At 34.6% G+C, this 23,731-nt stretch overlaps 1 protein-coding gene across 1 annotated transcript in view; it reads right to left on the bottom strand.

Annotated features, from left to right (window-relative positions):
- Window positions 1-1,269: 1,269 nt before the first annotated feature.
- The window catches only part of mgat4b (alpha-1,3-mannosyl-glycoprotein 4-beta-N-acetylglucosaminyltransferase B), an 81,182-nt gene continuing 58,720 nt past the window's right edge, over window positions 1,270-23,731 (bottom strand). Inside the window, 10 exon segments of the mRNA XM_062040154.1 lie at window positions 1,270-1,932; window positions 2,632-2,744; window positions 12,961-13,048; window positions 13,115-13,193; window positions 18,438-18,582; window positions 18,585-18,630; window positions 18,689-18,796; window positions 18,855-18,985; window positions 21,801-21,915; window positions 21,984-22,059. Coding sequence (XP_061896138.1) covers window positions 1,909-1,932; window positions 2,632-2,744; window positions 12,961-13,048; window positions 13,115-13,193; window positions 18,438-18,582; window positions 18,585-18,630; window positions 18,689-18,796; window positions 18,855-18,985; window positions 21,801-21,915; window positions 21,984-22,059 — 925 coding nt within the window. The 3' untranslated portion in view covers window positions 1,270-1,908.

Below are 23,731 nucleotides of genomic sequence, written 5' to 3'. Positions count from 1 at the left end.
TTTAGGGATTTCACCATCTACGCTCCGAATTTTCATCAAAGGGTTCAGAGAATCTGGAGAAATCACTGCACGTAAGCAGCTAAGCCTGTGACCTTCCATCCCTCAGGCTGTACTGCATCAACAAGCGACATCAGTGTGTAAAGGATATCACCACATGGGCCCAGGAACACTTCAGAAACCCACTGTTAGTAACTACAGTTGGTCGCTACATCTGTAAGTGCAAGTTAAAACTCTCCTATGCAAGGCGAAAACCGTTTATCAACATCACCCAGAAACGCCGTCGGCTTCGCTGGGCCTGAGCTCATCTAAGATGGACTGATACAAAGTGGAAAAGTGTTCTGTGGTCTGACGAGTCCACATTTCAAATTGTTTTTGGAAACTGTGGACGTCGTGTCCTCCGGACCAAAGAGGAAAAGAACCATCCGGATTGTTATAGGCGCAAAGTGTAAAAGCCAGCATCTGTGATGGTATGGGGGTGTATTAGGGCCCAAGACATGGGTAACTTACACATCTGTGAAGGCGCCATTAATGCTGAAAGGTACATACAGGTTTTGGAGCAACATATGTTGCCATCCAAGCAACGTTACCATGGACGCCCCTGCTTATTTCAGCAAGACAATGCCAAGCCACGTGTTACATCAACGTGGCTTCATAGTAAAAGAGTGCGGGTACTAGACTGGCCTGCCTGTAGTCCAGACCTGTCTCCCATTGAAAATGTGTGGCGCATTATGAAGCCTAAAATACCACAACGGAGACCCCCGGACTGTTGAACAACTTAAGCTGTACATCAAGCAAGAATGGGAAAGAATTCCACCTGAGAAGCTTCAAAAATGTGTCTCCTCAGTTCCCAAACGTTTACTGAGTGTTGTTAAAAGGAAAGGCCATGTAACACAGTGGTGAACATGCCCTTTCCCAACTACTTTGGCACGTGTTGCAGCCATGAAATTCTAAATTAATTAAAGTTTATGAGTTTGAACATCAAATATGTTGTCTTTGTAGTGCATTCAACTGAATATGGGTTGAAAAGGATTTGCAAATCATTGTATTCCGTTTATATTTACATCTAACACAATTTCCCAACTCATATGAAAACGGGGTTTGTAGATATTGGGTTTCACAATGTAAAGCGCTTTGAGTCACTTGAGAAAAAGCGCTATATAAAATGTAATTCACTTCACTAATGTTTTTCGTGACCAACAAGTATGTACTCCAATCACTCTATCACAAAAAATAAGAGTTGTAGAAATGATTGCAAACTCCAGACAGCCATGACATTATGTTCTTTACAAGTGTATGTAAACTTTTGACCACGACTGTATTTGATAATAGCTTCAATATAGAGGCAACTTGTTTTTCCCAATACTTTGGTGGAGAACATCTCCCAGAAGAAGAACACCAATGTGCAGACCCTTCATGTAATAATTCCTATTTTACTGTTGACGTGACAGGAAAGTGGGCAAGAAAAGAGCAGAAAGGTCCTGGCGGCACGGAGCACCAGTACAAAGTGTTTATTGAGAGCGGGTGTCACGTGATGCTCTCCGCCCGAAGCGGAGCAGATAGCATCTGACTTCCTCCATGATCTCATGAGGAGCACGTCTTATTGACAGGCAGGAGGTCTGCAGGATGTCTCCGGGCTCCCCCGGGGCCCACAGCAGCCCTTCAAAAAAAGGCACACGGCATCTTGTCGATCCTCCACCACGCATGTCCACGTCTCCGCCGCAAAACCGGCCTCCGTCTTGAGAAGGTCCCGCTTAAGCCATGGCGGTGGGTTTCGCAGAGAACACCTGTCTGGGCGCCTCGCCCTTTTCTGTCTTGTCTGACTTGCAGTGGCAAAGCTCCACCAGAGGGCGGCGCCGTCGCACCGTGGTGGGAAGGGATCAGGCGGAGGTTGACTGAGCAGGAGGACCCTCACTCCGCCTTCTTGATGAAGATCTGATGGAGGACATGTGTGGATTAGGGATGTCCGATAATGGCTTTTTGCCGATATCCGATATTGTCCAACTCTTAATTACCGATACCGATATCAACCGATACCGATATATACAGTCGTGGAATTAACACATTATTATGCCTAATTTGGACAACCAGGTATGGTGACGATAAGGTCCTTTTTAAAAAAGAAAAGAAAATAAAAAAAGATAAATAAATTAAAAACATTTATTATTTTCTTGAATAAAAAAGAAAGTAAAACAATATAAAAACAGTTACATAGAAACTAGTAATGAATGAAAACGAGTCAAATTAACTGTTAAAGGTTAGTACTATTAGTGGACCAGCAGCACGCACAATCATGTGTGCTTACGGACTGTATCCCTTGCAGACTGTATTGATATATATTGATATATAATGTAGGAACCAGAATATTAATAACAGAAAGAAACAACCCTTTTGTATGAATGAAGGGGAAATGGGGGAGGGAGGGTTTTTGGGTTGGTGCACTAATTGTAAGTGTATCTTGTGTTTTTTATGTTGATTTAATAAAAAATAAAAAATAAAAAATAAAAAAAAACGATACAGATAATAAAAAAACCGATACCGATAATTTCAGATATTACATTTTAAAGCATTTATCGGACATCTCTAGTGTGGATGTTAGCTCGTTAGCATGTTAGCACGTGCGTGTGGCCTCACCTCACTGAGGATGATCCAAACCGGGGAGTCGGTCATCACGGTGAGGCGCATGGCCTCCAAGGGCCCGAAGGTGGGATCCACCTCCCCCTCGGCAATGCCCTTCTGGAACATTCCTGCCGGAGAAAAGTACAAAAGCAGTGAAGTTGTCACATGAATGGTAAATAAAAACAGAATACAATGATTTGCAAATACTTCTCAACTTATATTCAATTGAATAGACTGCAAAGACAAGATATTTAACGTTCACATTGGAAAACTTTGTTATTTTTTACAAATATTAGCTCATTTGGAATTTGATGCCTGCAACATGTTTCATAAAAGCTGGCACAAGTGGCAAAAAAGACTGAGAAAGTTGGGGAATGCTCATCCAACACTTATTTGGAACATCCCACAGGTGAACAGGCTAATTGGGAACCGGTGGGTGCCATGATTGGGTATAAAAGCAGCTTCCATTAAATGGAAGGATGGGACGAGGGTCACCACTTTGTCAAGAAATGACTGAGCAAATTGTTTAGGAACAACATTTCTCAAAATGCTATTGCAAGGAATTTAGGGATTTCACCATCTACGGTCCCTAATATCATCAAAAGGTTCAGAGAACCGTAAGCGAAGATATTATGGACCTTGGATCCCTCAGGCGGTACTGCATCAAAAAGCGACATCAGTGTGTAAAGGATATCACCGCATGGGCTCAGGAACACTTCAGAAAACCACTGTCAGTAACTACAGTTGGTCGCTACATCTCTAAGTGCAAGTTAAAACTCTACTATGCAAAGCGAAAGCCATTTATCAACAACACCCAGGTTTTGGGTTTTGTATATATACAAACCCCGTTTCCATATAAGTTGGGAAATTGTGTTACATGTAAATATAAACGGAATACAACGATTTGCAAATCATTTTCAACCCATATTCAGTTGAATAGGCTACAAAGACAACATATTTGATGTTCAAACTGATAAACATTTTTTTTTTTTGCAAATAATCATTGACTTTAGAATTTGATGCCAGCAACACGTGACAAAGATTTTGGGAAAGGTGGCAATAAATACTGATAAAGTTGAGGAATGCTCATCAAACACTTATTTGGAACATCCCACAGGTGAACAGGCAAATTGGGAACAGGTGGGTGCCATGATTGGGTATAAAAGTAGATTCCATGAAATGCTCAGTCATTCACAAACAAGGATGGGGCGAGGGTCACCACTTTGTCAACAAATGCGTGAGCAAATTGTTGAACAGTTTAAGAAAAACCTTTCTCAACCAGCTATTGCAAGGAATTTAGGGATTTAACCATCTACGGTCTGTAATATCATCAAAGGGTTCAGAGAATCTGGAGAAATCACTGCACGTAAGCAGCTAAGCCCGTGACCTTCGATCCCTCAGGCTGTACTGCATCAACAAGCGACATCAGTGTGTAAAGGATATCACCACAAGGGCTCAGGAACACTTCAGAAACCCACTGTCAGTAACTACAGTTGGTCGCTACATCTGTAAGTGCAAGTTAAAACTCTCCTATGCAAGGCGAAAACCGTTTATCAACAACACCCAGGTTTTGGGTTTTGTATATATATATATCGTTTTTGTTACAAACCAAAAACAATGTTAATAAAGTTATTTGTTGTTGTAAGTTGATTTATATATTGTTTTCATTTTCTATAATGGATTTAATGTTATGCAGAGGCGCACTTATAACAATCTCATAGGCAAATGATACCATATGTAGTCACAGTGGAGAATGTTTTCTTGAGTTAAACAGAAAATGAAGCACTGAATTGAGGACAGCTATTTTGTATGTCTAGCTTGAGTGCTATTTGGTGCTTCGCTGTTGTGTAACTGCTAGCTCCTAGTAGCTTATAGCCTAGCATGATTACTAGATATGTCCGATAATATGTTTTAAAATGTAATATCGGAAATTATCGGTATCGTTTTTTTTATTATCGGTACCGTTTTTTTTTGTTTTTTTTTAAAATTAAATCAACATAAAAAACACAACATACACTTACAATTAGTACACCAACCCAAAAAACCTTCCCCCATTGACACCCATTCACACAAAAGGGTTGTTTCTTTCTGTTATTAATATTCTGGTTCCTACATTATATATCAATATATATCAATACAGTCTGCAAGGGATACAGTCCGTAAGCACACATGATTGTGCGTGCTGCTGGTCCACTAATAGTACTAACCTTAACAGTTAATTTTACTCATTTTCATTAATTACTAGTTTCTATGTAACTGTTTTTATATTGTTTTACTTTATTTTATATTCAAGAAAATGTTTTTAATTTATTTATCTTATTTTATATATTTTTTAAAAAAAAGAACCTTATCTTCACCATACCTGGTTGTCCAAATTAGGCATAATTAAAGCTGCAAGCAGCGATGGACGGGACCGACTTTGAGGGCTCATAACATCCAAACCGGAGCAGTAATTAAAACTCTTTCATCCACTTTTAATCAGAAGGGTTCAATCTCTCTCCTGTGCTAATTTGAAGCCGACACGACAAACGCGCTCAGAGGAGATAATGTTTGAAAAAAAGTGACTGTTTTTACACAACTTTTGTTTTGAAGGGGGAATTTCAAACTTCCTGTCGATTTTTGCTGGGGGTTGTCAGCGTATGAAATATAGGTCTAAGTGAGACCTACATAGAGGATTTTGTTTCATGTCTCTACGACATTCCTACTGGGAGTTATAGGCAGTTTTGTCTGTGTTTTCTTCCTAGGGGCGCTAGAGCGCAATTTTGAGTTTTGGGGTTTGGGTTTTTTTGATTGGATCGCAATTTTCGCCAGTCCTGATGTGTGTGTCCAATATGGTGAGTTTTGAAGCATGTTAAGGGGGTCAAATTACAGCTCAAAGAGACAGTAATAAAATGCTAGAAATTCAATAGGGTCCTCTGTGCCAAAGGAACTCGGTCCCTAATAATGTGTTAATTCCACGACTGTGTGTATCGGTATCGGTTGATATCGGTATCGGTAATTAAGAGTTGGACAATATCGGAATATCGGCAAAAATCCATTATCGGACATCCCTAATGTTTACCTTTTTATCGGAGCACTTACTTCACAGATTTGAGGTCTTTGTTTAGGCCTCTATCTCCCTGTGATGCAGCTCCATTGCTGGGCAGGCTCAGAGTGCTAGAAGATGCCTGGAGGTTTGTAGTGTACATAATCCATAGCCAGTCATGATTGATCATCATATGCTGTAATAACTGCCAGTGTTGAGGCTGGGCTGTAGCCATGCAGGCTCGTGCGAGTGCTACTGTTACCCAATTTAGACACTGCTTTATCCTTTTACCCTTTTTCTGCAGAATAAACACTTATAAAAACCAGAGCCTTCTCAGTGGAACAACCTTCCATTTTCTATTATATCTTCCCGGTCTCTCAGACAATGATATAGTCACAGTGGAGAATGTTTTCTTGTGTTAAACAGAAAATGAATCGATCATATTTGTACTCCCTGGTGTTCAAATCCAGTTAGACAGAATATCTTGGTTGTTTTATTTCTTGTTTCATCCTCTTCTATTTATTTGTTACATTTTAGTATTTTAGGTGATATATTCTGCCCTTTTTTAAAGGTATACTTTACTATCGTATTTTATTCATCCTTCCGTGTTAACATGTAAACGTGACACTATGTGCCCCTTTTCTGAAGTTTGTCCAGCACTTTGGCCAACTGGGATTGTTTTTAAATGTACATCAACTGACTCAACTCATTTTTACACAGAAAAATCACGCTTGTTTTACAACAAATAAAACTTTTGTAAGAAATAAGTTGTTGTATTTTGTTAATTTGTTTACTGTAATTATAAGTTGTTTTGTTTTTTGTTAATTTGTTTACTGTAATTATAAGTTGTTTTGTTTTTTGTTAATTTGTTTCCTATAATTATAAGTTATTTTGTATTTTGTTAATTTGTTTGTGTAATTATAAGTTGTTTTGTATTTTTTTTTATTTGGTTTGTGTAATTATGAGTTGTTTGTTTCTGTTATTTGGTTTCTGTAATTATAAGTTGTTTGGTTTTTGCTAATTTGTTTACTATAGTTATAAGTTTTTTTGTTTTTGTTAATTTGTTTACTGTAATATAAGTTGTTTTGTTTTTGTTAATTCGTTTACTGTAATATAAGTTGTTTTGTTTTTGTAAATTTTTTTTACTTTATTTATAAGTTATTTTGTGTTTTGTTAATTTGTTTGTGTAAATATAAGTTGTTTCGTTTTTTGTGAAATTGTTTACTCTAAGTTGTTTTGTTTTTTGTTAATTTGATTACTATAATTATAATTATACGTTGTTTTGTTTTTGTTAAATTTGTTTTGTGTAATTGTAAGTTGTTTTGTGTCTTACGTTGATTTGTTTGTGTAATTATAAGTTGTTTGTTTTTGTTATTTGGTTTGTGTAATTGTAAGTTATTTGTTTTTGTTACTTGGTTTGTGTAATTGTAAGTTATTTTGTATTTTGTTAATTTGTTTGTGTAATTATAAGTTGTTTTGTATTTTTTTTTGTTTTTGTTTCTGTAGTTATGAGTTGTTTGTTTTTGTTATTTGGTTTCTGTAATTGTAAGTTGTTTTGTTTTTGTTAATTTGCTTACTGTAATATAAGTTGTTTTGTTTTTGTTAATTTGTTTACTGTAATATAAGTTGTTTTGTTTTTGTTAATTTGTTTACTTTATTTATAAGTTATTTTGTGTTTTGTTAATTTGTTTGTGTAAATATAAGTTGTTTCGTTTTTTGTGAAATTGTTTACTCTAAGTTGTTTTGTTTTTTGTTCATTTGATTACTATAATTATAATTATACGTTGTTTTGTTTTTATTAAATTTGTTTTGTGTAATTGTAAGTTGTTTTGTATTTTTTTTTGTTTTTGTTTCTGTAGTTATGAGTTGTTTGTTTTTGTTATTTGGTTTCTGTAATTGTAAGTTGTTTTGTTTTTGTTAATTTGTTTACTGTAATATAAGTTGTTTTGTTTTTGTTAATTTGTTTACTGTAATATAAGTTGTTTTGTTTTTGTTAATTTGTTTACTTTATTTATAAGTTATTTTGTGTTTTGTTAATTTGTTTGTGTAAATATAAGTTGTTTCGTTTTTTGTGAAATTGTTTACTCTAAGTTGTTTTGTTTTTTGTTCATTTGATTACTATAATTATAATTATACGTTGTTTTGTTTTTGTTAAATTTGTTTTGTGTAATTGTAAGTTGTTTTGTATTTTTTTTTGTTTTTGTTTCTGTAGTTATGAGTTGTTTGTTTTTGTTATTTGGTTTCTGTAATTGTAAGTTGTTTTGTTTTTGTTAATTTGTTTACTGTAATATAAGTTGTTTTGTTTTTGTTAATTTGTTTACTGTAATATAAGTTGTTTTGTTTTTGTTAATTTGTTTACTTTATTTATAAGTTATTTTGTGTTTTGTTAATTTGTTTGTGTAAATATAAGTTGTTTCGTTTTTTGTGAAATTGTTTACTCTAAGTTGTTTTGTTTTTTGTTCATTTGATTACTATAATTATAATTATACGTTGTTTTGTTTTTGTTAAATTTGTTTTGTGTAATTGTAAGTTGTTTTGTGTCTGACGTTGATTTGTTTGTGTAATTATAAGTTCTTTGTTTTTGTTATTTGGTTTGTGTAATTGTAAGTTATTTTTTTGTTATTTGGTTTGTGTAATTGTAAGTTATTTTGTATTTTGTTAATTTGTTTCTGTAATTATAAGTTGTTTTGCATTTTTTTATTTGGTTTGTGTAATTATGAGTTGTTTGTTTCTGTTATTTGGTTTCTGTAATTGTAAGTTGTTTTGTTTTTGTTAATTTGTTTACTATAGTTATAAGTTGTTTTGTTTTTGTGAATTTGTTTACTTTAATTATAAGTTATTTTGTGTTTTCTTTATTTGTTTGTGTAAATATAAGTTGTTTCGTTTTTTGTGAAATTGTTTACTCTAAGTTTTTTTGTTTTTTGTTAATTTGATTACTATAATTATACATTGTTTTGTTTTTGTTGAATTTGTTTTGTGTAATTGTAAGTTGTTTTGTATCTTATGTTGATTTGTTTGTGTAATTATAAGGTGTTTGTTTTTGTTATTTGGTTTGTGTAATTGTAAGTTATTTGTTTTTGTTATTTGGTTTGTGTAATTGTAAGTTATTTTGTATTTTGTTAATTTGTTTGTGTAATTATAAGTTGTTTTGTATTTTCATATTTTTTTTTGTTTCTGTAATTATGAGTTGTTTGTTTTTGTTATTTGGTTTCTGTAATTGTAAGTTGTTTTGTTTTTGTTAATTTGTTTACTGTAATATAAGTTGTTTTGTTTTTGTTAATTTGTTTACTGTAATATAAGTTGTTTTGTTTTTGTTAATTTGTTTACTTTATTTATAAGTTATTTTGTGTTTTGTTAATTTGTTTGTGTAAATATAAGTTGTTTCGTTTTTTGTGAAATTGTTTACTCTAAGTTGTTTTGTTTTTTGTTAATTTGATCACTATAATTATACGTTGTTTTGTTTTAGTTAAATTTGTTTTGTGTAAATGTAAGTTGTTTTGTGTCTTATGTTGATTTGTTTGTGTAATTATAAGTTAATTTGTATTTTGTTAATTTGTTTGTGTATTTATAAGTTGTTTTGTATATTGTAAATATAGTTTACGTACCTGCAAGTATTTTTTTTGGCTTGTTTAATTGTAATTTTTTGTCCTATGTTAATCTGATTTATGTAATTGTAAAATTTTAGCCTTTTGTTAGTATTTGTAGAAGATTTATGACAGTTTAGTTGTATTTGTAGAATATTTATGACAGTTTAGTTGTATTTGTAGAATATTTATGACAGTTTAGTTGTATTTGTTGAATATTTATGACAGTTTAGTTGTATTTGTAGAATATTTATGACAGTTCAGTTGTATTTGTAGAAGATTTATGATAGTTTAGTTGTATTTGTGGAAGATTTATGACAGTTTAGATGTATTTGTAGAAGATTTATGATAGTTTAATTGTATTTGTAAAATATTTATGACAGTTTAGTTGTATTTGTGGAAGATTTATGACCGTTTAGTTGTATTTTTAGAATATTTATGACAGTTTAGTTGTATTTGTGGAAGATTTATGACAGTTTAGTTGTATTTGTGGAAGATTTATGACCGTTTAGTTGTATTTGTAGAAGATTTATGATAGTTTAGTTGTATTTGTGGAATAATTATGACAGTTTAGTTGTATTTGTGGAAGATTTATGACAGTTTAGTTGTATTTGTAGAAGATTTATGACAGTTCCGTTGTATTTGTAGAAGATTTATGACATTTTAGTTGTATTTGTAGAAGTTTTATGACAGTTTAGTTGTATTTGTAGAAGATTTATGACAGTTTAGTTGTATTTGTAGAATATTTATGACAGTTTAGTTGTATTTGTAGAAGATTTATGACAGTTTAGTTGTATTTGTAGAATATTTATGACAGTTTAGTTGTATTTGTAGAAGATTTATGACAGTTTAGTTGTATTTGTGGAAGATTTATGACCGTTTAGTTGTATTTGTGGAAGATTTATGACAGTTTAGTTGTATTTGTAGAAAATTTACGACCGTTTAGTTGTATTTGTAGAAGATTTATGACAGTTTAGTTGTATTTGTGGAAGATTTATGACACTTTAGTTGTATTTGTGGAAGATTTATGACCGTTTAGTTGTATTTGTAGAATATTTTTGACAGTTTAGTTGTATTTGTGGAAGATTTATGACAGTTTAGTTGTATTTGTGGAAGATTTATGACCGTTTAGTTGTATTTGTAGAATATTTATGACAGTTTAGTTGTATTTGTAGAAGATTTATGACAGTTTAGTTGTATTTGTGGAAGATTTATGACAGTTTAGTTGTTTTTGTAGAATATTTATGACAGTTTAGTTCAGGGGTCACCAACTTTTTTGAAACCAAGAGCTACTTCTTGGGTACTGATTAATGCGAAGGGCTACCAGTTTGATAAACACTTAAATAAATTGCCAAAAATAGCCAATTTGCTCAATTTACCTTTAAATCTATGTTATTATTAATAATTAATGATATTTACACTTAATTGAACGGTTTAAAAGAGGAGAAAACACACAAAAAATTACAATTAAATTTTGAAACATAGTTTATCTTCAATTTCGACTCTTTAAAATTCAAAATTCAACCGAAAAACAGAAGAGAAAAACTAGCTAATTCGAATCTTTTTGAAAAAATTTAAAAATAATTTATGGAACATCATTAATAATTTTTCCTGATTAAGATTAATTTTAGAATTTGATGACATGTTTTAAATAGGTTAAAATCCAATCTGCACTTTGTTAGAATATATAACAAATTGGACCAAGCTATATTTCTAACAAAGACAAATCATTATTTCTTCTAGATTTTCCAGAACAAAAATTTTAAAGAAATTCAAAAGACTTTGAAATAAGATTTAAATTTGATTCTACAGATTTTCTAGATTTGCCAGAATAATTTTTTTGAATTTTAATCATAATAAGTTTGAGGAAATATTTCACAAATATTCTTCGTCGAAAAAAACAGAAGCTAAAATGAAAAATTAAATTAAAATGTATTTATTATTCTTTACAATAAAAATTTTTTTTTACTTAAACATTGATTTACATTGTCAGGAAAGAAGAGGAAGGAATTTAAAAGGTAAAAAGGTATATGTTTAAAAATCCTAAAATCATTTTAAGGTTGTATTTTTTTCTCTAAATTGTCTTTCTGAAAGTTATAAGAAGCAAAGTAAAAAAATTATTGTATTTATTTAAACAAGTGAAGACCAAGTCTTTAAAATATTTTCTTAGATTTTCAAATTCTATTTGAGTTTTGGCTCTCTTAGAATTAAAAATGTCGGGCAAAGCGAGACCAGCTTGCTAGTAAATAAATAAAATTTAAAAAATAGAGGCAGCTCACTGGTAAGTGCTGCTATTTGAACTATTTTTAGAACAGGCCAGCGGGCTACTCATCTGGTCCTTACGGGCTACCTGGTGCCCGTGGGCACCGCGTTGGTGACCCCTGGTTTAGTTGTATTTGTTGGATATTTATGACAGTTTAGTTGTATTTGTAGAAGATTTATGACAGTTTAGTTGTCTTTGTAGAATATTTATGACAGTTTAGTTGTATTTGTAGAATATTTATGACAGTTCAGTTGTATTTGTAGATTTATGACAGTTTAGTTGTATTTGTAGATTTATGACAGTTTAGTTGTCTTTGTAGAATATTTATGACAGTTTAGTTGTATTTGTAGAATATTTATGACAGTTTAGTTGTATTTGTAGATTTATGACAGGTCAGTTGTATTTGTAGAAGATTTATGATAGTTTAGTTGTATTTGTGGAAGATTTATGACAGTTTAGTTGTATTTGTGGAAGATTTATGACAGTTTAGTTGTATTTGTGGAAGATTTATGACAGTTTAGTTGTATTCGTAGAAGATTTATGACAGTTCAGTTGTATTTGTAGATTTATGACAGTTTAGTTGTATTTGTAGATTTATGACAGTTTAGTTGTATTTGTAGAATATTTATGACAGTTTAGTTGTATTTGTAGAATATTTATGACAGTTTAGTTGTATTTGTAGATTTATGACAGTTCAGTTGTATTTGTAGATTTATGACAGTTTAGTTGTCTTTGTAGAATATTTATGACAGTTTAGTTGTATTTGTAGAATATTTATGACAGTTTAGTTGTATTTGTAGATTTATGACAGTTCAGTTGTATTTGTAGAAGATTTATGATAGTTTAGTTGTATTTGTGGAAGATTTATGACAGTTTAGTTGTATTTGTGGAAGATTTATGACAGTTTAGTTGTATTTGTGGAAGATTTATGACAGTTTAGTTGTATTTGTGGAAGATTTATGACAGTTTAGTTGTATTCGTAGAAGATTTATGACAGTTGAGTTGTATTTGTAGAAGATTTATGACAGTTGAGTTGTATTTGTGGAATATTAATGACAGTTTAGTCGTATTTGTGGCCAGAGCAGGATGTTGGTGGTTCATGAAGAGCCGCTGCCTTCAACCAAAGTCCATTAAGTAAAGCTGTTGGGTTTTGTCGCGGTTGTCGCTCAGCATTGGTGGTGGTCCACGTGCTTCCTGTGGGAGGCGCTCTTCCCGCTCAGGAAGCATGTGAGCACTAATGGGATAGTCCTGGTGTCTGGGAAGTGTCCGCGCACCACAGTGTGTCTTATTGCTTCTGACACACACTCCCACGCAGCAACATTACAAGGCAATGCTCTTAAATAATAAAAGGCAATAAAAGGCAATTTGTTCCTGCCTTTAAGTGCATTAAAAAGCAACTTCATGCTTGCTGAGCTCTCCACAACCCCAACAGTTCTTCATCAGACTAAGTGCAGACTACAAGGTGCAGGTACCGATTCTGATGAAGCCGTCCTCCGTGCGATGGTACTGTTGGCTCCTCTGCTTCCCGTCCGCCAGGACTTCTTTGTCTGCCTGGATGTTCTAGAAGACACCACATATCAGAGTGGAGCGTCTGCAGAGATCTGCTGACTCGCTGCACAAACTCACATCGAAAGGGAGAACTTCTACGGACGTGTTGAAGAGTTTGTCTCCCGGGTGCTCAATGTTCCCACTGCGGAAGAAGTACCTGAAGAGAGACGCTTTGGTGAGAAAGGTGACTTTAGTCTCCTGGCATGAACACTCAACACGCCCTTTTTCCACCACAGGAACTTCCCCACTTATAAATAAAGTTCCCACTGTGTTTCCACCAAAAACTACCCAGGTACATTTAGTTATTCAAGAACCTTTCCGAGTTCCTCCTAGCTAGGTGGGATTTTTCCAAGTGACCAGGAACCTTTTCGGGAGCATTATTATTGATATATTGTTATTTACAGATAAACACTGACATTTATTATTGATATATTGTTATTTACAGAAAAACACTGACATTAAATATTGATTTATTGTTATTTACAGATAAACACTGACATTTATTATTTATATATTGTTATTTAAAAATAAACACTGACATTATTATTTATATATCGCTATATACAGATAAACACTGACATGTATTATTGACATATTGTTATTTACGGATAAACACTGACATTTATTATTGATATATTGTTATATACAGATAAGCACTGACATGCATTATTGATATATTGTTATTTACAGATAAACACTGACATTTCTTATTGATATATTGTTATTTACGGATAAACACTGACATTTATTATTGATATATTGTTATTTACGGATAAACACTGACATTTATTATTGATATATTGTTATTTACAGATAAACACTGAAATTATTATTTATATATCGTTATATACAGATAAACACGGACATTTATTATTTATATATTGTTATTTACAGATAAACACTGACATTTATTATTGATATATTGTTATTTACAGATAAACACTGACATGTATTATTGATATATTATTATTTACAGATAAACACTGACATTTATTATTGATACATTGTTATTTACAGATAAACACTGACATTATTATTTATACATCGCTATATACAGATAAACACTGACATTTATTATTGATATATTGTTATTTACAGATAAACATCAACATTTATTATTGATATATTGTTATTTACAGATAAACACTGACATTTATTATTTATATACTGTTATTTACAGATAAACACTGACATTTATTATTGATATATTGTTATTTACAGATAAACACTGACATGTATTATTGATATATTGTTATTTACAGATAAACACTGACATTTATTATTGATATATTGTTATTTACAGATAAACACTGACATTTATTATTGATATATTGTTATTTACAGATAAACACTGACATTTATTATTGATATATTGTTATTTACAGATAAACATCAACATTTATTATTGATATATTGTTATATACAGATAAACACTGACATTTATTATTGATATATTGTTATTTACAGATAAAAATCAACATTTATTATTGATATATTGTTATTTACAGATAAACACTGACATTTATTATTTATATACTGTTATTTACAGATAAACACTGACATTTATTATTGATATATTGTTATTTACAGATAAACACTGACATGTATTATTGATATATTGTTATTTACAGATAAACACTGACATTTATTATTGATATATTGCTATTTACAGATAAACACTGACATTTATTATTGATATATTGTTATTTACAGATAAACACTGACATTTATTATTGATATATTGTTATTTACAGATAAACACTGACATTTATTATTGATATATTGTTATTTACAGATAAACACTGACATTTATTATTTATATACTGTTATTTACAGATAAACACTGACATTTATTATTGATATATTGTTATTTACAGATAAACACTGACATGTATTATTGATATATTGTTATTTACAGATAAACACTGACATTTATTATTGATATATTGTTAATTACAGATAAACACTGACATTTATTATTGATATATTGCAGTGACGTGCGGTCACTAGAGGCAGGGGAGGCGGGGCCTCACCCGCCATCATGGGAAGAAAAAAAATGTAAAATGAAAAAAAATTAATTAAATTGTTATGTGTTCAGTGATTATACTATAAAGTCATGTTCCATTTAACTTCACCAGTTTTAGATTATTTTTTATTGAAAATCGCTGAATTTTCACATTTGCCGTTCAAATACTGAGAAGAGACTTGCGGTGATCAGCAGCCAGTTGAGGCACATCACTGTGTTGTGCCTCACCATGGATTGCGGACTCGGCTAACTGCTGGCCTGCTGTGCAGTGAGACCGTATTGCTATATGAATTATATTATACATTTCCATAGTTTAGTTAGCTGAGGTATATAATGTACAGTGTATTTTGTCAACAACTGTATGTGTGTAAAGTATTTCTTGTGCTGAGCGATCATAAAACTGCTGCGAAGACGCACTGTGGGAGGCTCGCAGTAACCCCGCCTCCTTGTGCCGGCTAATGCACCCCGCCGCAGAATGCACCCTGGCCCCCGACGGGAGCGCCACACCAACCAAAGCCCACACCCAAACCCTCCACGTGCAAGACCGAATCCACCCAAAAAAAGACACTTAACAAGAAGCCAAAAAGTGCAAAAACAACAATGCTCGCGCGGCGCGCCGGAGGAGCCGTGAACAGGGACACATTAGGTACACCTGCAGACTGCAGCACGGATTTCATATTTCATTCATTCACAACTCCTCCAACAGGAACACCACTGTTCCCACACTTATAAGTAAATGTAAGACAATAATAACATTTTTTTTATTAAATGTGCTTTTTTGTGTGCTACAGTTTGTATGTGTAAAGTTAAAGTTAAGTTAAAGTACCAATGATTGTCACACACACACTAGGTGTGGTGAAAGTTGTCCTCTGCATTGGACCCATCCCTTGTTCACCCCCTGGGAGGTGAGGGGAGCAGTGGGCAGCAGCAGCGCTGCGCCCGGGAATAATTTTTGGTGATTTAACCCCCAATTCCAACCCTCGATGCTGAGTGCCAAGCAGGGAAGAATGCTGGTATGAGCTTTTAAACATAACCCGTTAACTGCTGCCAATCAAATGGTGAATAAGATACTCTTTAGGGTTCATATGTTTGTAAATCTGACTGTGATGAAGTCAGTGCCTCACCAGTCATGAACCTCACCGCACGTCACTGATATATTGTTATTTACAGATAAACACTGACATTTATTATTGATATATTGTTATTTACAGATAAACACTGACATTTATTATTGATATATTGTTATTTACAGATAAACACTGACATTTATTATTGATATACTGTTATTTACAGATAAACACTGACATTTATTATTGATATGTTATTTACAGATAAACACTGACATGTATTATTGATATTTTGTTATTTACAGATAAACACTGAGATTTATTATTGATATATTGTTATTTACAGATAAACACTGAAATTATTATTTATATATCGCTATATACAGATAAACACTGACATTTATTATTGATATATCGCTATATACAGATAAACACTGACATTTATTATTGAAATATTGTTATTTACAGATAAACACTGACATTTATTATTGATATATTGTTATTTACAGATAAACACTGACATTTATTATTGATATATTGTTATTTACAGATAAACACTGACATTTATTATTGATATATTGTTATTTACAGATAAACACTGAGATTATTATTTATATATCGCTATATACAGATAAGCACTGACATGTATTATTGATATATTGTTATCTACAGATAAACACTGACATTTATTATTGATATATTGTTATTTACAGATAAACACTGACATTTATTATTGATATATTGTTATTTACAGATAAACACTGACATTTATTATTGATATATTGTTATTTTCAGATAAACACTGACATTATTGACATTTATTATTGGTATTATGATATTTACAGATAAACACTGACATTTATTATTGATATATTGTTATTACAGATAAACACTGACATTTATTATTGATATATTGTTATTTACAGATAAACACTGACATTTATTATTGATATATTGTTATTTACAGATAAACACTGACATGTATTATTGATATATTGTTATTTACAGATAAACACTGACATTATTATTTATATATCGCTATATACAGATAAACACTGACATTTATTATTGATATATTGTTATTTACAGATAAACACTGACATTTATTATTGATATATTGTTATTTACAGATAAACAGTGACATTTATTATTGATATATTGTCATTTACAGATAAACACTGACATTTATTATTGATATATTGTTATTTACAGATAAACACTGACATTATTATTTATATATCGCTATATACAGATAAACACTGACATGTATTATTGATATATTGTTATTTACAGATAAACACTGACATTATTATTTATATATCGCTATATACAGATAAACACTGACATTTATTATTGATATATTGTTATTTACAGATAAACACTGACATTTATTATTGATATATTGTTATTTACAGATAAACACTGACATTTATTATTGATATATTGTTATTTACAGAAAAACACTGACATTTATTATTGATATAGTTATTTACAGATAAACACTGACATTAATTATTGATATATTGTTATTTACAGATAAACACTGACATTTGTTATTTATATATGTTATTTACAGATAAACACTGACATTTATTTTTATATATTCGCTATCTGGCAACTAGAGCGCTAATCGCTAGCTGGTAATTAGGGAACCATCTGCTATCAGAGAAATAGGGCATTAATCGCTGGCTGGCAACTAGAGCACGTAATGCTACCTGGCAACTAGAAGGCTAATCGCAAGCTGGCAAATAAAATGTTAATCGCTACCTGACAACGAGAGCGCTAATTGCTCGCTGGCAACTAAAACATTAATCGCGATCTGACAATGAGAGCACTATTTGCTAGCTGGTACCTAAAATGTTAACCACTAGCTGGCAACTAGAGCGTTAATCGCCATCTGAGAGCACTATTTGCTAGCTGGTAACTAAAATGTTAACCACTAGCTAGCAATTAGAGCGCTAATTGCTAGCTGGCAACAGGCGCACCAATTGCTGAGAACTAGGGCATAAATTGCTAGCTGGCAACTAGAGCACATATTGCGAGCTGACAACTAGAGCGCTTCTCGCTAGCTGGCAAACAGAGTACAAATTGCTAGCTGGCAACAGGAGAGCTAATCGCTAGCTGGTAACTAAAACATGAATCGCAAGCTGACAACAAGAGCGCTAATTGCTAGCTGACGACAAAAACGTTAATCGCTAGCTGGCAATTAGCGCACCATTTGCTATCATTGGACATCACCAGGACTATAAACACATGACCAAGCCGAGGGTCTCTAGAACTGGTTTTGTTGGCGGGGCGGGGTACCGACCTCTCGATGCGCACGGGCGTGAAGAAGCGGATGCGTACAAAGTCCCCGGCCACGGGGGTGAAGGCCCAGAAGAAGTCCTCTCCAAGGTAGGCCTTGTCCAGCGTGAAGTGCTGGTAGGTCTTCAGACTGGTGGTCACCTCGGCCAAGGGTTGGCGTGGCCCTTGTGGAGGGTCTGCTTGCCAAAGTCCTTGTCCTGGACCAAGGGGACGTCATGTGACATCGCTCGCACTCCACTCACCTGAGGGCCTCACCTTGAGTTTCTGGATTTTCCCGGCCAGGGAGGAGTGTGTGCCCACGTGCTGGAACAAGGACGGCTTGAAGCGGATCCTCATGTTGGCTTTTTGTCTGTCGCAGTGTTTCTGAGGACCAGAAGACCGTTGAGGACCAGACTTTGAGAGCTGGGTGGAGGAAACTCACCGCGTCCTTCTCGGGGTTGCAGACTTTGACCCACATGATGTGGTCCAGGAGCCAGTCTATGGGCTTGTCTTTGTAGAACATCAACATGAACTCCACAATGAGGGACAAGTCTGAGGACTTGAACATCTTACCTGCACACACACACACCTTTTTAATTGTTTAGCAATTGTTAGCATTCTATCATTAGCATGCTAGCTTTTTATGACAGTTTAGTGGTATTTGTCATTTGTCATATACAGTATATACGTATGTACACATATATAATATGTATATATATATATATATATATATATATATATATATATATATATATATATATATATATATATATATATATATATTATATATATATATATATATATATATATATATATATATTACACACATACATGCATATACTGTATATATACAAATTCCAGAAATAATGTAATGTTTTCTATATATATATTCCAAAAATAATGTATTGTTTTTATAAGTGTAATATATATATATTTTTTTCATTATTAATTTTTTAAAATTTATTTATTCTTTTGATAGTGAAATTATAATACAGGTATTGAGAAAACAGAACCCCCCCCGAAATAAATAATTAAATAAAACAAAACAAAAAGTTGGAAAAAAAGAAGAACAATAAATAAAATAACATTTGTAATAATACATTCTTATTGATCAGCAACATTAACTTAGCACAAAACATGAACAAAAAGTTAAGCTGCCAAACAAACACAAATAAAATAATTTGTGCTGATTTTTATTTATTTTTCCTAAACAAAATGAGGAAGTCAGGATAAATGGCTACAATGAGCGCGCTTTGTATTTGTTTTGGTTTGTGTAATTGTAAGTTGTTTTGTTCTTTGGTAATTCATTGTTGTTATTGTACATGGTTTTGTCTTTTGTTAGTTTGATTCATGCATATGTAAGTATTTCCATCCATCCGTCCATCTTCTTCCGCTTATCCGAGGTCGGGTCGCGGGGGCAGCAGCCTAAGCAGGGAAGCCCAGACTTCCCTCTCCCCAGCTATTTCTTCCAGCTCCTCCCGCGGGATCCCGAGGCGTTCCCAGGCCAGCGGGGAGACATAGTCTTCCTGGGTCTTTCCCGTGGCCTCCTACCGGTCGGACGTGCCCTAAACACCTCCCTAGGGAGGCGTTCGGGTGGCATCCTGACCAGATGCCCGAACCACCTCATCTGGCTCCTCTCCGTGTGGAGGATCAGCGGCTTTACTTTGAGCTCCTCCCGGATGGCAGAGCTTCTCACCCTATCTCTAAGGGAGAGCCCCGCCACCCGGCGGAGGAAACTCATTTTGGCCGCTTGTACCCGTGATCTTGTCCTTTCGGTCATAACCCAAAGCTCATGACCTTAGGTGAGGATGGTTTTATAATACACCTCATGGTGCAACCTGGACACATCATCAGTGATTCTACCGGGGTCATAGGGTGTTTCGGGTCTTAATCAAACAACCTCACCCGGGCGACCCAGCCGAGGGTGATCAGTCCCTCGACATGTGTCCAGGTAGCGCTCTACGCCACGCGTCCCCCCTCTGACGGTCTGCTTTGGGGTTGCGCGGTGGTGCTTGGAGGTTCTGGGCACTGTGGGGAGTGTCCGGGCCTGGATCTTCCTCAGTCTCATCATGTGCCGTACAGAGTACTGGCACTGTGCGTTGCACCACGGGTTTCCTTAGGCAGCCTATCTTGGTCTGATGTATCTTTAGGGTTTTTCGTAGCGTTGTATGGGTGCTCCCTTGCGAGAGCTGCAGCTTGGGATGCTACCCCTCCCTGCCCCGGTTGCCGTCTTTCCGGGCTGTCAACTGTCTCTCCAGTTGTCACCACTCTTTCGGGGTTGTCATCCAGCCTCTTCCGGAAGTCAATGGCGATGCCATACTAGATTACTAGGAACGTAGATCGACCGGTAAATTGAGAGCTTTGCCTTCCGGCTCAGCTCCTTCTTTACCACAACGGATCGATACAGCGTCCGCATTACTGAAGACGCCGCACCGATCTGCCTGTCGACCTCACGATCCACTCTTACCCCACTCGTGAACAAGACTCAGAGGTACTTGAACTCCTCCACTCGGGGCAAGATCTCCTCCGCAACCCGGAGATGGCACTCCACCCTTTTCTGGGCGAGAACCATGGACTCGGACTTGGAGGTGCGGATGGCTTCACACTTGGCTGAGAACCGATCCAGTGAGAGCTGAAGATCCTGGCCAGATGAAGCCATCAGGACCACATCATCTGCAAAAACCAGAGACCTAATCTTGCAGCCACCAAACCAGATCCCCTCAACGCCTTGACTGCGCCTAGAAGTTCTGTCCATAAAAGTTATGAACAGAATGGGTAACAAAGGGCAGCCTTGGCAGAGTCCAACCCTCACTGGAAACGTGTCCGACTTACTGCCGGCAATGCGGACCAAGCTCTGACTCTAATCGTACAGGGAGCGGACCGCCACAATCAGACAGTCCAATACCCCATACTCTCTGAGCACTCCCCACAGGACTTCCCGAGGGACACGGTCGAATGCCTTCTCCAAGTCCACAAAGCACATGTAGACTGGTTGGGCAAACTCCCATGCACCCTCAAGGACCCTGCCGAGAGTATAGAGCTGGTCCACAGTTCCACGACCAGGACGAAACCACACTGTTCCTCCTGAATCCGAGGTTCGACTATCCGGCGTAGCCTCCTCTCCAGCACACCTGAATAGACCTTAACCTTGTAAGTTGTTTTGTCTTTTGTAAATGTTTTGGTTTGTGTAATTGTAAGTTGTTTAGTTTTTGTTAATTTAGTTTGTCTAATTTGTTAAACACTTTTCTGCAATTGTAATTTGTTTCATGAAATGTGAAAGTGTTTTGCCCTCGGTGGAGAAAGTTTGGACGCCCCTTGGTTAAAGACAGACGAGGACGGGGGGGGCACAAACTGTCAATCAGAGGAAGAGGAAGAGGAAGGGACCCACCGATGAAGCCGAGCTGAGAAAATTCCAGAATCATCCACTCCTCCGAAGGCTGCTGCAGAGCGAAGTTCTTCATGGTGGTCAAGTAGTTGGGCCGCGCCACGATGTCGTCCTCCAGCTGAGACACGGGTCACCACGGGTCAGTGTTGTTGCGGCAGAGAGGGTTCAAAGGTCAGCGTGTCCTACCTGGACGTAGTAGGTGCCTTTGGACTGAGCGTACATCATCAGGAAGCAGTAGTCCAGGTTCTGCTTGCTCCTCCACCTGGACAATATGTGGTCATGTGACTCGTCAACATGTGCAATCACACTCTTTCTACGGCACAAAGTGTGGCCCGGGGCGCCATTTGTGGCCCGCAGGTCGTTTTTTAGGGCCTGCGGGACATTTTAAATATGCTTAAAAAAATTAAAAAACATAAAAAAGTGGAATAAAACAGCAAATAGGTGAAATATAACGGGAAAAAGTTGCAATTTTGATTCCAATTACACAATTTTTCATTATTACTTTATTTCTTTTTCTTTTGTCATTGCTCAGAAATTAATGTCATGAATCAAAATGAATGTTGTCATGAATTATTGACTGGTCAAGGCTCCAATTACTTCACGCCAAATATTACACTTTATTTTTAGGGGGAAATGACGAACTATGGGAGACCGGGCTTTCTGCTCCGCCGCTCCCAGTCTGTGGAATGCTCTCACTGACCACCTGAGGGCACCACAGACTGTGGATGCTTTTAAAAAAGGTTTAAAAACCCTTCTTTTAAAAAAAAGCCTTTTTATAGATATATGCATACTAGTTCTAGCTATTAGGCTGTTCTAGTTTTAATTTTTTTAATTTTAAATTGTTATTATCTTTTATTATTATTTTTCAATACACTGTAGCACTTTGAGGTTGTTTGCTCAATGTAAAGTGCTTTTTACAAACAAAATCTATTATTATTATTATTATTAAATATTGCACATTTTGTGTTTTTGCCATATAAAAATGTGAGTTTTCTTTGACAAAAACGGCAAAACCCCCCCCAAAATAATAAGATGTATAATTGACAGATCTGAATTTGATCTAGAGCAGAGGTGGTTTTCACTGAGGGCCACATGGCAGTTCTGTTTGGCCCCATAGGGCCGCTTTTAACAGTGAATACTATTATTACACCATTTTTTAAATGCATTTTTTTTGTAGATTTAATGTCATGAATCAAAATCAATGTTGTCATGAATTATTGACCTGTTCAAGGCTCCAATTATTTCACGCCAAATATTACACTTTATTTTTAGGGGAAAATTACGAACTATGGGAGACCGGGCTTTCTGCTCCGCCGCTCCCAGTCTGTGGAATGCTCTCACTGACCACCTGAGGGCACCACAGACTGTGGATGCTTTTAAAAAAGGTTTAAAAACCCTTCTTTTAAAAAAAAGCCTTTTTATAGATATATGCATACTAGTTCTAGCTATTAGGCTGTTCTAGTTTTTATTTTTTTATTTTAAATTGTTATTATCTTTTATTATTATTTTTCAATACACTGTAGCACTTTGAGGTTGTTTGCTCAATGTAAAGTGCTTTTTACAAATAAAATCTATTATTATTATTATTATTAAATATTGCACATTTTGTGTTTTTGCCATATAAAAATGTGAGTTTTCTTTGACAAAAACGGTAAAAACCCCCCCAAAATAATAAGATGTATAATTGACAGATCTGAATTTGATCTAGAGCAGAGGTGGTTTTCACTGAGGGCCACATGGCAGTTCTGTTTGGCCCCATAGGGCCGCTTTTAACAGTGAATACTATTATTACACCGTTTTTTAAATGCATTTTTTTTGTAGATTCAATGTCATGAATCAAAATCAATGTTGTCATGAATTATTGACCTGTTCAAGGCTCCAATTATTTCACGCCAAATATTACACTTTATTTTTAGGGGAAAATTACGAACTAT

The sequence above is a fragment of the Entelurus aequoreus genome, linkage group LG28 (genome assembly GCF_033978785.1).
Source record: "Entelurus aequoreus isolate RoL-2023_Sb linkage group LG28, RoL_Eaeq_v1.1, whole genome shotgun sequence".
In the NCBI taxonomy this organism is placed as follows: Eukaryota; Metazoa; Chordata; class Actinopteri; order Syngnathiformes; family Syngnathidae; genus Entelurus; species Entelurus aequoreus.
The sequence above is the reverse complement of the archived record's forward strand: the minus strand, read 5'-3'. Positions and strand labels throughout refer to the sequence as shown.